The sequence below is a fragment of the Perissodus microlepis genome, chromosome 18 (assembly GCF_051167445.1).
Source record: "Perissodus microlepis isolate ML-2025 ecotype Zambia chromosome 18, ASM5116744v1, whole genome shotgun sequence".
Lineage (NCBI taxonomy): Eukaryota > Metazoa > Chordata > Actinopteri > Cichliformes > Cichlidae > Perissodus > Perissodus microlepis.
Genome location: NC_140478.1, coordinates 27505659 through 27520620, shown reverse-complemented (window position 1 = coordinate 27520620; position 14962 = coordinate 27505659). Strand labels below are relative to the sequence as shown.

Genomic DNA, 14962 nt, shown 5'->3' with positions numbered 1-14962 from the left:
CATTTTATTATCACAGGGAAGGTAAAGACAGTGTCTTTATTACTCAATACACGATCAAATGTGTTGCTCACGGGTTCAAGCCGAAACGTGAGTTTCTTTCAGTGTTTTTATTGTACTTGTAATGATGCTGCTAATGAAGGAGTTGATTTTTGTGTATGTATAGTGCAAATAATAACTTAGAAATGGAAAATAGGAACAGGAAAAGAAGTTCAGCTAAACTCTGTTCATGGAACAGGAGATGTGTGTCTTTTAACTGGATATACCTGCAGTGCACGTTCAGCATAGAGGTGTGTGTGCGGCAAAAAAAAAAAAACTATGAGTTTCCGCTTTGGATGCAGTGGCTAGTGTAATATAAGGCAGTATGAGAATAGTTCTTTACCCTTGATTCTCTGAGATTAACTGAAAAAAAGTTATTTTTTTAACCAAACTAATAGTCAACCTTCTAGCCTCTGCTAACAAATGACATAAAGTGTAGGAAATGTTTATCTTGCAGTAATCAAACTGTGGCTTTGGAAAATGTTAGACACATAAAAGGCAAAAAAAAGAGGGCAAAATTTTCTTTTGGGACTTGGTTTTGTCTTTAATTTTTGAAGCTATCAGAACACATTAAAGGTTTTGAACAAGTTTAAGTAATCCAGGACAGGTAAAGATTATTAGGTTATCCAAAATAAAGTTTAGAGGCAAAAATCAGCTGGCACTGAACAAATTAATGTTAATGTTAGTCATTTGGGCATACCAACAGTTTAAAACTAAACAAACACTTTATGACCCATTTCTGTTTAACAGATGACTGGTCTGATTTTATATCTGAAAACCGAATCTCTGTGCTGCATATGAATCACTTAGGGCATTTAAACTTTCTGCGACCACAAGTCCACTCGGGTCTGCTCGGGTCAGAGTGATGTAAATTCATCACACTTTGGACAGTGACCAAGAAGGTCTGTGACAACGTCCAAGTGCCAGCCAGTTTTTTGTTATCATGTGACGTTACACTGCAGTGCACCAATACACGTTACTTTGTTTTTGTGCTTGAAGTGGAAAATAACAGGAATGCCTACTTAGCCATTATGTCGCCAGCTGCCCGTGTCTATGTCCGCAACAGAGTATAAACGAGGGCTCGGATACTGCTCTGTAGCAGGGTGTGGCCGGTTCAGGTTCCCTTTTCAAGTTCTTCATAACACTTTATGAAGAAAGTAGGATAATTGATATACTAGCAAACCTAATAGCATCCGCTCAGAAATAGTCTGCATATATTAAACACTTGATGTGAAAAGTTTCACAAACACCTAAAACAACAAAAATAGTTGCTACATTTGTTCTATGGCCGTAATCAAGGAACAAGAAACAAAAGTTGCTCTGGATCTGATATATCCAATATGTGAGTATTGGCTATAATTTCATAATAGTGAAACAAAAGTCCTATTCCACAATGTCCCCCCCCCAAAAAATTCTTGTATACATCTCTGCACACACACACACACACACACACACACACACACACACACAAAAAGCTTTGATGTTACCTGGAGATGTTCAGTGGAAGAGCTGCTCAGTTCGTCTCCAGACTCAGAGTCATTTGTACGTCTATCTTCGCCCGCAGAGTCACAATATTGGGTGGTGTCCACGTCCAGCGGCGCCCTGACCAGTTCTGGGGATCTGGCTCGACTGCGGGGCAGGGTGCTGGACCCACCTTTGTAAGGGGGTGGTGGGACACCACCATGGAGAGCTTCAGCCAGAGCTTTGTCATGGTCAGTGGGAAAGGTGGGGGCATGATGGTGGTTATTGTCCCTGCGCTGAATCGGGGGAGTGAATTTAGCTGTGTTTCCAGTTTGTGCTGAAGGGGAGCGCTGATAGTTGGACTCGTTTCTGTGAAGGTTCTCAGCGGGATGATTGTTGAGTCCCAGATCCAGATTGTTTGGTTTTACCCAGCGTGCACCTGCACTTTGTGAAGATGGATTACCAGTAGCACTCGGAAGATGTAGGATTGGTTTAGGGGGTGGCATGAGGGCTTTGCGGACTTCTCGGACATATTGAGCAGGTACATAAAAAGCTTTAGATGCCTCCTCTTTTTTCACCTGCCACCAATCCTCATTAGTTTTCTTGACTAGCATGTAGCATTCCCCCTGCTGGATCTTAATGAGCCGGTCTTTAAACTTATACTCATAGTCGTATTCTACCTCGATGTAGATCTGGCCCGGGGCAATAGGCAGATCTGCCATGATGCCTCTTACTATCCACCAGGCTGTTCACCCCAAAAGAAAAATATTTATTACCATGTCTTCATCAGTAGACCTTTGAAAAAACAAAGAGAATATATTAAATATACATTTAATTTCAGTGTGAATAACTCTGCTATTGTACTTAATATATATATACACCTCGGGTGCCACGGTGTTCTAATGTTCCAGTATGTATAACATCTAACTAAGTTATCACCTGTGAAGTCTAAGAGGACATCCTTTTTCCATTTTTCCCCAAAGATTGAAATTAATTATTAAATAACAATGTCAATAAGGAGCATCTCTGCAAAATACTTTATAACCTTTAAATGGAGTAATATAATCATAATCTCAGTTGTCTCATTAGTGAGTTTTTTTCCTGAAAATGTACTCTGTTCACTCTCTTGGACTGCAGCTGAACAAAGTCTATATGGCAGCAACTACCAGCTATAGTCCAAGGTGGTGGAGCTAGACTTAAGTCTTTCTGGAGAGGCAGCCAAACAATTTCTGCGACCACCATTACAGGGACCTGCCCGCAGAGGTGGTAGACTTTCTCACCAAATATAATGTGGCATACCTAAATATTCCTGATTGTGCCACCTAATTAAAGTGTATGTATAGAGAAACACTCTTCTTATTACTTACTTTTTCTGTATTAGTGACCTTTGAAACAATAAAATGAATAAAAACTTTGAATGGCTTTCTAACTAAAGGTATCGTATGCATTTCTTTTTAAATTGTCATTAAAACAACATGTTTTCAACTAATAATTTTAAGGAAAAATGAAAAAAGGTTGTGTTTTTATGTGTGAGAGAAAATAACTTGAAGAAATAAGCTTAAATCAAAACTAAGAATGAACATTAAAACCATAAAAAAAATCTTGAGGTATAGTTAAGTCAGAAAATACTTATTCCCTTCTCCTCTCATTTAATCAAAATAAAGACAAAAATAAGAATGCCATTGAAAGCCTGACACTCACATGCTAACCCAATCAGAACAAACAAATAAGATATAAACTGAGAAGATTTAATCCTCTTCAAGGGTGAATGTACCGTCCAGCTCAGAGCTTCAAAGCCGCACGTAAGATAAGACAGAAGAAGTGGAGACAGTAACATGAGTCACGCTGCTTTCTCCCACTTACTGTGTTTTTATGTCTTACTCTATTTCTTCCTCCTTACTAAGGACAGCTTGTCCAGCAGCTATTAGGGCATCTTGGATTAGCTAAGTCACACACATAGTTTCCTGTTGAAGTCACACGCATGTGCGCACACTCTCTTACACAATGATGTGATGCTGTAGTACACCTTTTAAAAAACAACAACAACAACAAAGACAAAAACATCACCAACGCCAATATGATTTATTTAATGGAGTCAAGGCTTATATTAAAAGAAACATCTTATCAGTAGTGAACTTCGCGGCCAACCTTGAGTTAAACAATAATACACCAAAACTATTAGATTAAATAAAATTAGTGTTTCCTGGTTGGACTTTACTGCTTCAGGGTACGACTGAGCATGGCCTATTTTGATAGAAAGAGGTACCTCAGCTGTTTAGATTTTAAATTAACAGGAAAATAAATATATTATGATCAAATAAGTTTAATAGTTCAAAGAAACTACAATCTTAGGCGACCCTCAAGTCAACTCTCACTACAAAAAGAGATTTAGTCTCAGCTCTCTCTTTCTGCCTCCGGTACATGACAAAAATGACTTCTAAAGTTCTGACTAGTCACTTTAGGAGACAAGTGTCAGCTGAATGCCTCATATGTACAATGTAAAAATGCAATAACTACAATGACAAATTGTTGCAGACTGCACAAATTTACTAGATCACAAATATTCAACTGAATATAATGTTTCTCAAATGTTGGCAAACTTGATAAAGCAAAGAGACATTCAGAGACCTATAAACTTTAAGCTATCCCAGCTGCCACGGGACAACGACCGGGGTACGCCCTGGACAGGTCGCCAATCTATCACTGAAAGACAGACAACCATTCACCATCAATTAGACTAACACGCAGTTCTTTTATGAGAAGAAAGACGATCTATTCTTTTTGTATTTTTCTTTATATTTTAAGCAAAAATGCCAGTCACTTACACAAAACTAACACTTGAAAGAAAAGGAATATAGATTTTATTTTTAAAACTCCAACTTTTTTTTTTTTGCTTTTGAAACTTTAGATCTGCACATAAACTGAGCCTGAGCTTGGTAACTGATGAAAAGAAACAAGGAAGATACCAATCAGTTGTATCTCTGGTAATAATTAAAATACTAAAGCCGCTGGGACCTCAGTGTTTATATTTGCAGTATTAGTATGAAAAAAAATCATCGCAACTCATTCCTTCCTGTTTAATGTAATAGTCCAAATCAAATTAGTCTACTGTCCCCAGGCATCCAAAACCACGAGATGGTTAAAGGACCTGTAATGTCAGCCGTGAAACAATTTCAAACAAAGTGCGATAGTCAAGCAGACTCACTTGATGACGATACAGGCTACTGCAGAATGAGCAGCAGGATATTACAATGACAGTCATAACTGCAATCCTACAAAATTATCAGTGAGTTACATCATTATCAAACCAAGAATATGCCTCCAAAGACAAAGAGTGCATTGTTGCTATTTTTTTTAACCCAGCAGCACTGATTTCTCTTCAGTATCAAAGTCCTATGGTCCCTGTGAGCCACTGGGGCAGTTAAGGAACTGTCGTTAAACTAACGACACCCTCCACAAACACGCGCGCGCGCACACACACACACTCACAAAAGAAAAACAAAAAGCACACATACATACCAAGAAAAAAAGAAGGTGGGGAGAAATTTGCATCTCTACAATACTAACCAACACACCTCTGTGTGTTTCCTCTCGTCTTGAGTTAATGATAAATGATGAGCATCGCTGCACAACACATGCAGATTCACTTAAGAGACACCCATGATCCATGAAACTATAGCGCGGCCACCATCTGCAGCTGGTGATATAAGCCCACAAATTCTGTGAAAACATTGGAGTGGGCACCAGACAAAGCGCACAACAAATAGTGGTCACTGTGAAGACTGTTGTGGTTGTACGAGTGTCCTGAGAATGCTTAATGAGCATATCCCCACACACATTAACCAGCATGAGCTACGCTATTTTAAAACCACTTGATTAATCAAAAAGTAGTTTCCACTGGGTGTCACCATTAAAGCTGCAGCTGAACATTAAATGTGCGGTTGGCAGCTATTACCTAATAATAGCATTGCGCTTCTGTTTACCTTCGGTCGTGCATTAGCTTAATAAATATCTGTGATTAGGCGAGCAGTGCTGGGATTACTGCTGATGCAGTGACTGGCGGGATAATATCACCACAGATTAACTCGAGGGTTCAGGCTAACAAGTACTGAGGGAAATCTCACCGAATCTATCAGCTGAACAGAAAGTCCATTAGCCAAATGAAAATAAAACACTGCATCTGGTGCTAATTCACAGCTATTCACTGAATAACAGCAGAGTAGCGAGGAATAAGACTGTGTGATGGTTATAGCATGAGTAGTAGTGGCAGCTTTCCTTGTTAACATCCTCAACCCTCATGCTGAAGGCATGGAGTCGAGTGGCTAGAAATTCTTTATATCACTATTTTCTATTTTATTTTTTTAAATGAGAAACAGTGCTTGTAGTCAAGGAAAAATATGATGAAACCAAATGTGGTAGAACACTAATAAAAATATAGTTTTAAAAGTATTTAATTTAAACCTATTTCTTTAATAAAGAAATCAAAAGGCAGGAAGCTTAACAGTGCTGACAAACAGTTATACTGATCTAATATCATTCAAAACAATCAGAATTTGCTTTTGTCCATTAGTTTTTGAGAGCTTTTCCCAGCTCAAAATGGGCCTTTGTAGGTTTACAAAGTGTCTTTGTTAACATACTTATCATAAATCTATGCATTTTCCTGTAATTTGGGTCCAAAAATATGGATTTTAATAATAAAAACCCACTTAAATTAACTGCTAACAAAATATTTTTATTACAATGCTGAAGATTTTTCCTTGGGGGAAGGCCAAAAACTCTTTGGGGGAAAGTCAAGATTTGCTGGAAAAACCCAGAGTATAAATAGTGTAGCTAAGAATTTCTTAATGGGCAAGACTTTGGTGATAGTGGTGAAGGGAAAAAAAACAAACTCAGGGTGGGCAGTCAACCTGGCACAACCAGTTATGGCTGGTAGAGAGTGGAGAGGAAGAAAAAAAAAAAAGAGCAATAAACAGTCAACACTAAACAGGAGTCAGATAAAAAAAAAAACTCTGTAGTCTGCACAGAGTTCAGATGCACGACCGCCTTTCTGGGAATAACTGAGAAAAATGCCGTGCCTAACCTGCTAATATTAAGGGGCTCTACAAGCATCGTTTGCCCAGTGAAATAATCACAGTGGCTGGAAGGTTTGGGGACTCAAGACAGTGAGATGAGATTTAATTTCCTGCCATCCTTCCACCCCTTGCAGGGTTTTGGTCTTCCCTCAAAGAAAAACCACATGGGTCATAAAAATCTAATCTCAACCAGTTTGTTTTTCCAATGTGAGGTTTAATTTACTCAAGCATGAAACACATTTTTGCTCATAATCAGCCAGAAACAACAGGAACAAATTTAGACAACAGACTCTTTGTCTTACATATGTGGACCAGTCGAATGCCTGTTTTCCACTCAGGGCTCGCAAAATCGCTAGCCCGACGTCCCGGGGCTAGCGATTTTTCCAGTCGGGCTACCAAAATCTGTCTCTGCCCTGCCCGTCGGGCTATCATAGGAAAATATATTTCAATGCTTTTGCATTCTTTTGGAAATGTAGCTGGGTCATTGGCATCGGTGAGCCACTGTCAATATGTGACATATTGAAATCGTGTTTGAATTTGCGCTTGTTTTTTGCTTTCACTTTGCAATCGCGCGAACTGTGTATAGAGAGCGACAGCACTGATTGGTGAGTGATGATAATTTGCACACCAATTCCTCTGACATCGTCTTATCAATCGTTAGCTTACTATGCAAACATGACAAGTGAACTCTCCCGCAGCAAGCTTAAACATGTGAGAGGTTGATCGCGCAGAGAATCGCTGAGCGTTATGTGAGTGCGTGTGTAAAAGCAGCAGGATATATATTTTAGTTCTGCTGAGCCAAATAAGACAGGTCAGCGTGAAGAAGTGACAGCCAAAGAAAAGCTTACCACAAAACGGAAAAGTTATGACAAATCAGACTATAAGGCAAAAAGAAAGTGCAGCTTTATGGTTTCATGGACAAAAGAATTTCTGTGGCTGCGATATGATGAGCTATATAACCAGGGCTGCACATAAGTGGTCCGCAGGTGCGCATTCGCTGTCAAAATAAAAAACGCGCACAAGATAAGAAGTTGCAACGCGTGTTTGCGTACATAAGATTTTCTGGAGGAGGACAGACATTTGTTTAGAACTCTTAAAGATGTCGAAGAAGCAAACTCCTTTAAGCAATTACTTTGGTGTTCCTCCACATCCAAAGAAATGTCAGAAGGAGTCCGAACCACAAAAGAAGCGTATTCTCGGAAAAGTGTTTGCAGGAGGTGAGCTGGCTTCAAACAAATGATGAACGCACAGAGATGTGGTGCAGAATGTGCCGTGAAAATCCCACTCTAGCGGACAAAAACAGTGCCTTTTATATGGACGCAAACGCGCGTTGCAACTTCTTATCTGGTGCGCGTCTTTTATTTTGACAGCGAATGCGCACATGCGGACCACTTATGTGCACCCGTGTAAATAACATAATGTTCTGCCGGGTGTGTTGTTGCTTTTCCCTCGATTTCTGAGTCGACAAGCGCCTTTGTTACTGGGACCAGTCATTTTAAGAAAGGCCCCCATTAGAACCCATGAGAAATGCAAGAAATGCATTATTGCTCAGTCTGCAATATCTTTCCCAGAACAAACACCAATTGCAAATAACATACTAAAAATAAACCTGAAAATCAGTTTAGAACAGCGTACTATGTTGCAAAGAGTGAACTACCACTGGCACAATTTAGCAGTCTTTGCAAACTTCAAAAAGCAAATGGCCTCGATCTTGGTTCCACTTGCCTCTTTCCCGTGACTTCAGTGGAAATTTCAAATTCAGGATCTGACACAGACTGATTCATGTCCTACACAGTTCTTACAAGTTCATAGAAATTTCTGTTCAATTAGAACCAAGTATTTGAGTTGATGATTGTAATTTTTATACAATGTTGTAATTTGTGTTTAAACAATTTTTTTGATTAATGTTTTGTTTCCATTACAATATTATACTTTAATGTATAATATTGTAACGGAAACAAAACATCAATCAAAAAATTGCTCTCTTTTTTATTCGGGCTACTTAAATTTATTTTGGGCTACCAAAAACTGAAGAGTCCCTGCCCGAAGGGCTACCAGGGATTTTGAAATTTTGCGAGCCCTGCCACTAGTACCTACTCAGACTTGGTTTTGGTCTTATTCCATTACAACTGAGTACCACCTTAATGTGCTTGGGGTCATTGTAGCAATGTGACCAAAAGTCCCATGACGTCGTGGCAGTGGTATACCTGCTGCGCTTTCTGTGGCTTTTTGTCAGACTCAGAGACCACGGTGTTGGTTTTTGTGCAGCCATTTCCCTCGTTGCTAGGTTTTGAAAATGGCAGTTTGAGTTTTGTGAAGAAGTCGTTCTCATGACTTGGCTCACTTGGAACCTCAGCCAAGGTACCAAAAAAGTACCTCTTTTGTAGAAGACGCTATTTTGTCCGCAAAGCTTGGCAACTACTCAACAAGCAGTAGTGAAACTTGTAAAAGTGCAACACAAACCAGAAATGGAGACCATTCACCTTCAGAGTAAAAGTTTTGCCTTTTGAAACACCCTTGATGCAGCTTTAGGACACAAATTTGACTCTGAAGGCAAACCTTCTCCATTTCCAGTTTGCATCACACTTTTTCAAGTTTCACTACTGCTCGGTGGGTAGTTGAAGAGTTGGCATCTTCCGTGGAAACTAGAGATGACCTCAGCAATTCTGTAGAAACCAGAGATTGCAACGGGTTCATTAATCAGTCTCTATGCCTGTGGCACTGAGGCCTTATATGCCAAGTGACCCTTGAGAGAACAATTTTGATTCAGAAAAAACATACCTTTGAATGTTTCCTTCTCACTGTTTTTAACCTCCTAGGACCTGGCGTCCACATATGTGGACATCACATTTTGGGTTATTTAGACCAAAATACTCAATTTTGCTCTACAAGGGCCTGACATCCACTTATGAGGACATTATACTGCTACTGTTCTATCGAAATTTTAAGCGAATATCATATATGTGGCTCTTATTTTTCTTAGAAACAAAAATCAGGTTAAAAAAAAAAAAAAAATTCTTTGTTTTTACATTCATCGGGTCCCAATCAGCCCAAATATCAAAGAGAAATTAAAAATGCATGCTGTGGCAGAGTTCGGGTCTTAGGAGGTTAAATTTAAGACCGATTTTAAACTAGAGTACAGCTATTAATTACTAAGTTAGGTAAACCTCAAGTCATACAACGTGAAACATGTAAAAACCAACAAATCATTTAAAGTTTGTGGGTTCCTTTTTAACATGTAGCTTTAAAAAAAAGTGATGATTAATTATGAAAAAGGTGTCAAAAATGCAATCCCTCTATGAGAGAGTCTGGCATGTTGGTTCTGAAAATACCCTTTGAATTAAAATGAGGAAGACTACAAACAAAACAGACAATCAACTTAATGCTCCTATTTGTCATACGGAAAGGTCTTTGGAAGATTAAGTACCTGGGGGTTGTTGTCTCTTTCACTTATCCCCCACTAAGATTAAGCTACAGCTTCAGTGCTGCTATTTAGCAAACAAATCTTCTCAGAGTCCATTCAGCAAAATCAGAAGACGACCCTTAATTCAGAGTGATGGTAATAAGATTTGCAGTGGGAGACAGAGTGGATGGGTGGGTCCCATGAAAGCAGGACCTCGGCTGAAGTGTGTGGAAGTGTTGGAACTGATATGTATGTTTAAAAATCCGCTGCTGTCAGCACATGCAGGAAACACACCCTCACAGTTTCTCTTGCCTCAGCAAAACAGAAATCAGCACACTGCAAATACTCTCTCATTGTGAGCACATTAAATATTTCAACTGAAACAGGGACGAGTGAAGCACCAGCAGCAGCACCAGCAGCAGCGGCGAAATTCCTCTGCATCGAGTCTCACATGACTCTTGTTAGCCAAGTTCAGACTGTTGATTCAGAGCTGGGCCACTGGTGATTAGTTTAAGTTATTTTCATCAGAGAAAGCAAATTCCCATTGTGGAGGTATTTAAAGGGAACGGGGTTGGGGAGAGATGGCAATCAGCTGCGCTTTCCTCATTTAAGCACTAATACAGGCTGAGAACATGAACTTTTCAGAAACATAAGTTACTCAATTTATTCAGCATCATGGTCTAAACTTCTGACAGCAAGTTGTGTGTGATAATGTTTCTGCTTCCATGCCTTTAAATATGATTAGGGTGACTGTGCACCCCCCCCCCACCACTATGTTCCCCTGATCTTTTATATTTAAACAAAAGCCAACACATTTACTTTCAATATGTTTTCTTTGGTCTTTTAGAGATGAAATCTTGCTATAAATGACTTGCCATTTAGACTATGCTGTATATAAAAAAGGTAGGTGTAATAAGCCAGAGCTTCAACCCATGAAAATGAACAACTTTAAGAGTTTTAACAGTCACTGGAGGAGGAAAAATGGACATGAATGAGGCCATGAAAACAAATCTGAGCTTCCATTTATCCTTAATAAATGTACTTACTGCAAGGGGAAATGTGAGAAATATACATTAAAATAAAAAAATACTGATTATAACAAACCAGCTTGTTTGTGGTTTTTAAGTTGGATATATAATATGGAGAGAAATATGTCTCATAAGGGTTACAAATGCATACGACATTATCCATGAGCGTACACTAAGATTAACAAATGTGTGCAGTGATTTGTGTGTAATGTTTGAGGACTCACAAGCACGTGCTTCGATGAATCAAATAAGCTGCTGCTGCATCCTGAAATGTTTTTCTGCTGGGGAAAGTCAGTGAGTGCTCAGCTGCAGATGTGGAAACACTGTGGTTGTGTTGATGTTAATTTTACCATTGTACAATAACAGCAGGCTAACATTAAGGAAGGAATACGGAGGAAGCCCAGATGATGGACACAGCTTACATTTGTGGATCTGCAAAGCTGGCAGCATGAAATCTGTCTCACAACCCCACACGGGCATGCGTGGGGTCATTTACACTTGTGGATGATTCGTACGCATTGATAACCCTTTCGATACATACATTTCTGCATGATATAAAAACTGCCAATGAACTCTCAGCATCAGTTACTTGTCTCGTGCAAGCATACTCTTTGCTCCACATTTAGTTTGCTGGGATGTGATCTGCCTCGTCTTAATCTGTATTTTTATTACAACTGGTGGCCCCACAGTACGGAAGGTGTGAACATCAGGTAGGTGGGATGTCAGATCACAGATATCTGCTCTCACTGACATCATTCAGAGCCAAGGAGAGAGAAAAAAAACTTCAGAGTTTTTAGAGCCATCTGAAATGTGAGCTTTTGGCTCTTAGGTAGTACAGGCTGACCTCATTATTAGAAACTTTGGTCACATCTATTAGAACTATCCAACTTTGTAACACAAAGCGCAAATCACTCTGGCCTGTGGGCGCCGATCAGATGTAACAGAACATTAGCATGAGTCTCGCAAAGCACTAATTATTTTCCACTGGGTCATTCACTGTTCAGATGTCAAGAGCACATGCGTGTGCTTGCTCTTGCTGCCAACAACAGCTAGCAAAAGAGGCTGTGATGATGGAAATAATGGGTGGACATGGAGGAAGTTGCTCAAGGTTGGATGGTCAGTCTCTTTGGCAAGACCAAGGCTAAGGGCAGTGACCGCATATCTGTGACACTGCAACCTTATAGACGTCCTGATTGCCTGTTTACAGGCACAGTTTGTTAAAATGGGGTATGGGTATTTACATTTATGTCCAGACCCACTTCACCACTAGAAGAGACACATAGCTAATACTCTTAAAAACATGGCGATAATCAGGGATGCACCACATATCAGATATTTGGATCCAATATCAGTCTGATCCCATCTCACAAAGTTAGACTGGTAACAATGAGCTTATTTAATCCATCTATTGAATTAAATTCTGTGTTGTTAGCTGCAGAACAATGGTTGCAAAATGGAGAGGTAAGTTAGCACAGAAGAAGCTAAAAGCAAAGCTTTAGCAGTTTGGAGATATTTTAGAGGGATTTGGGTTCAGTTTGACACTTGGTAAATCTTTACTGCGATCATGTTTTGTTTTTTTAAATCATCATCTAAATGACGTATGTGGTTCCTCTTACTTGTCAAGCTCTTTGTTTAGCTTTCTGGCTCTTAAATGTCCCATTTCAGGCCAAACAGCTTAAAAAAAACCCTAAAACTCACACACATTAACTTACCTGCAGCAAAAGAAAACACAAAAAGAAAAACAAATTCACAGACACACAAAGCAACCCAGTGGAACAAAAAGTAGTGAAAATGTTATTCGCTACAGAGCCAAACATTTCCCTCAGGAGTCGGTAGGAACCAAAAATATTGCCGTTACATTCACCAGAGGACCACAAACACATCTCCAAATGAACCATAACTCTATCAAATAAGCAATTGTTTGTGTCCAGATTTATGTGTCAATGTTATGTTTATACTGCCCATATCTATATTTTGCTTTTCACTTGTTTGGAGCAGAAAAAACACAGTTACCAGCAAACAGCTCACAAACAAAAGTCAGAATAGTTTCAGAATGGGGGAAAAGTGAGGATATAAAATAGACCCTTTAACGTGTAAAACTAACTCTCGATGTATCTATTTGTAACAAGCAGAAGCAGTGCACTGTGCCCCGTGCACAAAGAAGCCACCAAATATAGGCCCAAGCTGCCTCAAACAGCCTGGATCCAGCACTGGCTGTCCTACTTTGACACTGGCTCTCACTATAATTTTCTTCTAGAGAAATCAAAATCAGCTCCCCACGGCATCCCCCCACCCTATCACTGTTAAAGCCACAACCTGAACCACTTCGACCAACTACGGCCAGCTGCAGCTCCCTCAATCGAGAAAGAAAGAAATCAGAGTACACATTTTAAGCAAAACACAAATAAAGAACATGTTAAAGGCATGCTGGCCACAATAAGACCAGGAGGTTTTATAGAAAATCTCTCTTCTGTTCACCACGTGAAGCTCTGTCACCAGCAAGGTTTTCTCAAGCCCATCATTACAAAAATAAAGTAAATAAAAACAGTAAAAATGCTTTAACAGTCTCTTTAAATTGGTTGCTTTTTCACTTCATAAACAAATATTGCTTTATTTTCATAAATGGCAGATTTGGGGGAGATTATCCAAACTCTCAAATAACTAACTACTTGCTCAACTGACACTCACTTATGCCCTTTAAAAAGTACAAGTTTAGTTTTAAGGTCAGAAAGACTTTCATTAATGGCATAGACACATCTGCTTCTAAATCACCTCAAAACTTAAGAGAATGAACATTTTTGAAACAATTAAAGGTTCTTCTTTATAATTCATGATAGGACTGTGTCTTTGAGGTGATGATTATAGGCTCTACTGTGATTTAAATGGCAGCTTTCAAACCACGAGGATCAGATCAACTTTAAAAAGCCATTTATCACTATTTCATATATTTAAAAAAGTGTGAGCGGGAGGATTTCTGCTCTATGGCAGATCCATTTCACTGCTCTCAGGTAATAAGGTTAACCCTGCCAGTCAAAAAGTACTACAACACATCTGTTTAAGACACTCCTTAGAAAAGTAAACACTGATTTCTGCGCTTTCTTGACGCTAATTTAGAAGGTGTTCCCAAAAGGATTAAAGTTTCTCTGATTTTTTTTTTATATATTAGGTCTGAAAGTAGCTTTGGGCTCTATTGTGGGTTCAGAGCTTTAACCTTCACCTTAACGTCACGTTTTGTGGTCTTAACTCTCAGTTTCAGCTCGCAGGTCTCCTCGGTCTTGCTTTAATCTGCCCTCTAACGTTAGCTAGCTAATTAGCTTTCAGGGCTACAGCATTCCTCAGGGTCCCGCACTGAGGCACAGATACGTACCTTCACCTACCTCCTCCGCTGGCTCCCAGGGGGGAACACACCGACACGACGGTGCTCCCGGTGTAGTTAAACTCCCAGTAAACTTCCCCGTCGACCGGCCACCGTGTGAAACTATTTCCCTACTTGTCAGGTTTGTCGGAGTGCGGCGTTCCAGTCCGTCCTGCTCTTCCCTAGCCGGTGTGTAATCTACAGCAGTGCTCGCTCCCGTGGAGTCGCTTGCCCCGAGAACTTCGCAACTACCTTCAAGCAAAGATCGTCTATGCAAACAAGACGTGCTATTCTATATATTTTTCGGAAAACACAAAAATAAAACATTCCGGTTTAACTAATTGTAAGTTACCATAGTCACCGGTCTTGTACATGCACATTTAACAAACTAATTAAACTTAGCACTATTTTATCTGGCAATGCTGTAGTTGTAAGTGGCTAATGACTAACCACTAGCTATCGTAGTGAGACCTCTTCTCTTGTTTGTGAGTTATACACATGGTTCGAACTTTCAGGTGTTCCGGAAACAAAAGGGGATTTAGCGCAACCTGGCGGTGATGACCGGAAACTACAAATACATTGTGCGTAATTGTGTCTGCTTTTAAAA

The 14962-nt window shown here is 39.6% G+C and overlaps 1 protein-coding gene across 5 annotated transcripts in view; it reads right to left on the bottom strand.

The window, feature by feature from the left end:
• Positions 1–14750, bottom strand: part of LOC146368063 (rho GTPase-activating protein 12-like) — a 63587-nt gene extending 48837 nt beyond the window's left edge. Inside the window, exons 1-2 of one of the 5 annotated variants that reach the window (XM_084911321.1) lie at positions 14368–14750; positions 1524–2292 (exon numbers count right to left, since the gene is read on the bottom strand). In XM_084911321.1, coding sequence (XP_084767447.1) covers positions 1524–2219 — 696 coding nt within the window. In that variant the 5' untranslated portion in view covers positions 2220–2292; positions 14368–14750. The remainder of the gene's footprint in view (positions 1–1523; positions 2293–14367) is intronic. The other 4 variants (XM_084911320.1, XM_084911317.1, XM_084911318.1 and 1 more) reach the window with 4 other exon arrangements.
• Between the last annotated feature and the right edge of the window lie 212 nt (positions 14751–14962).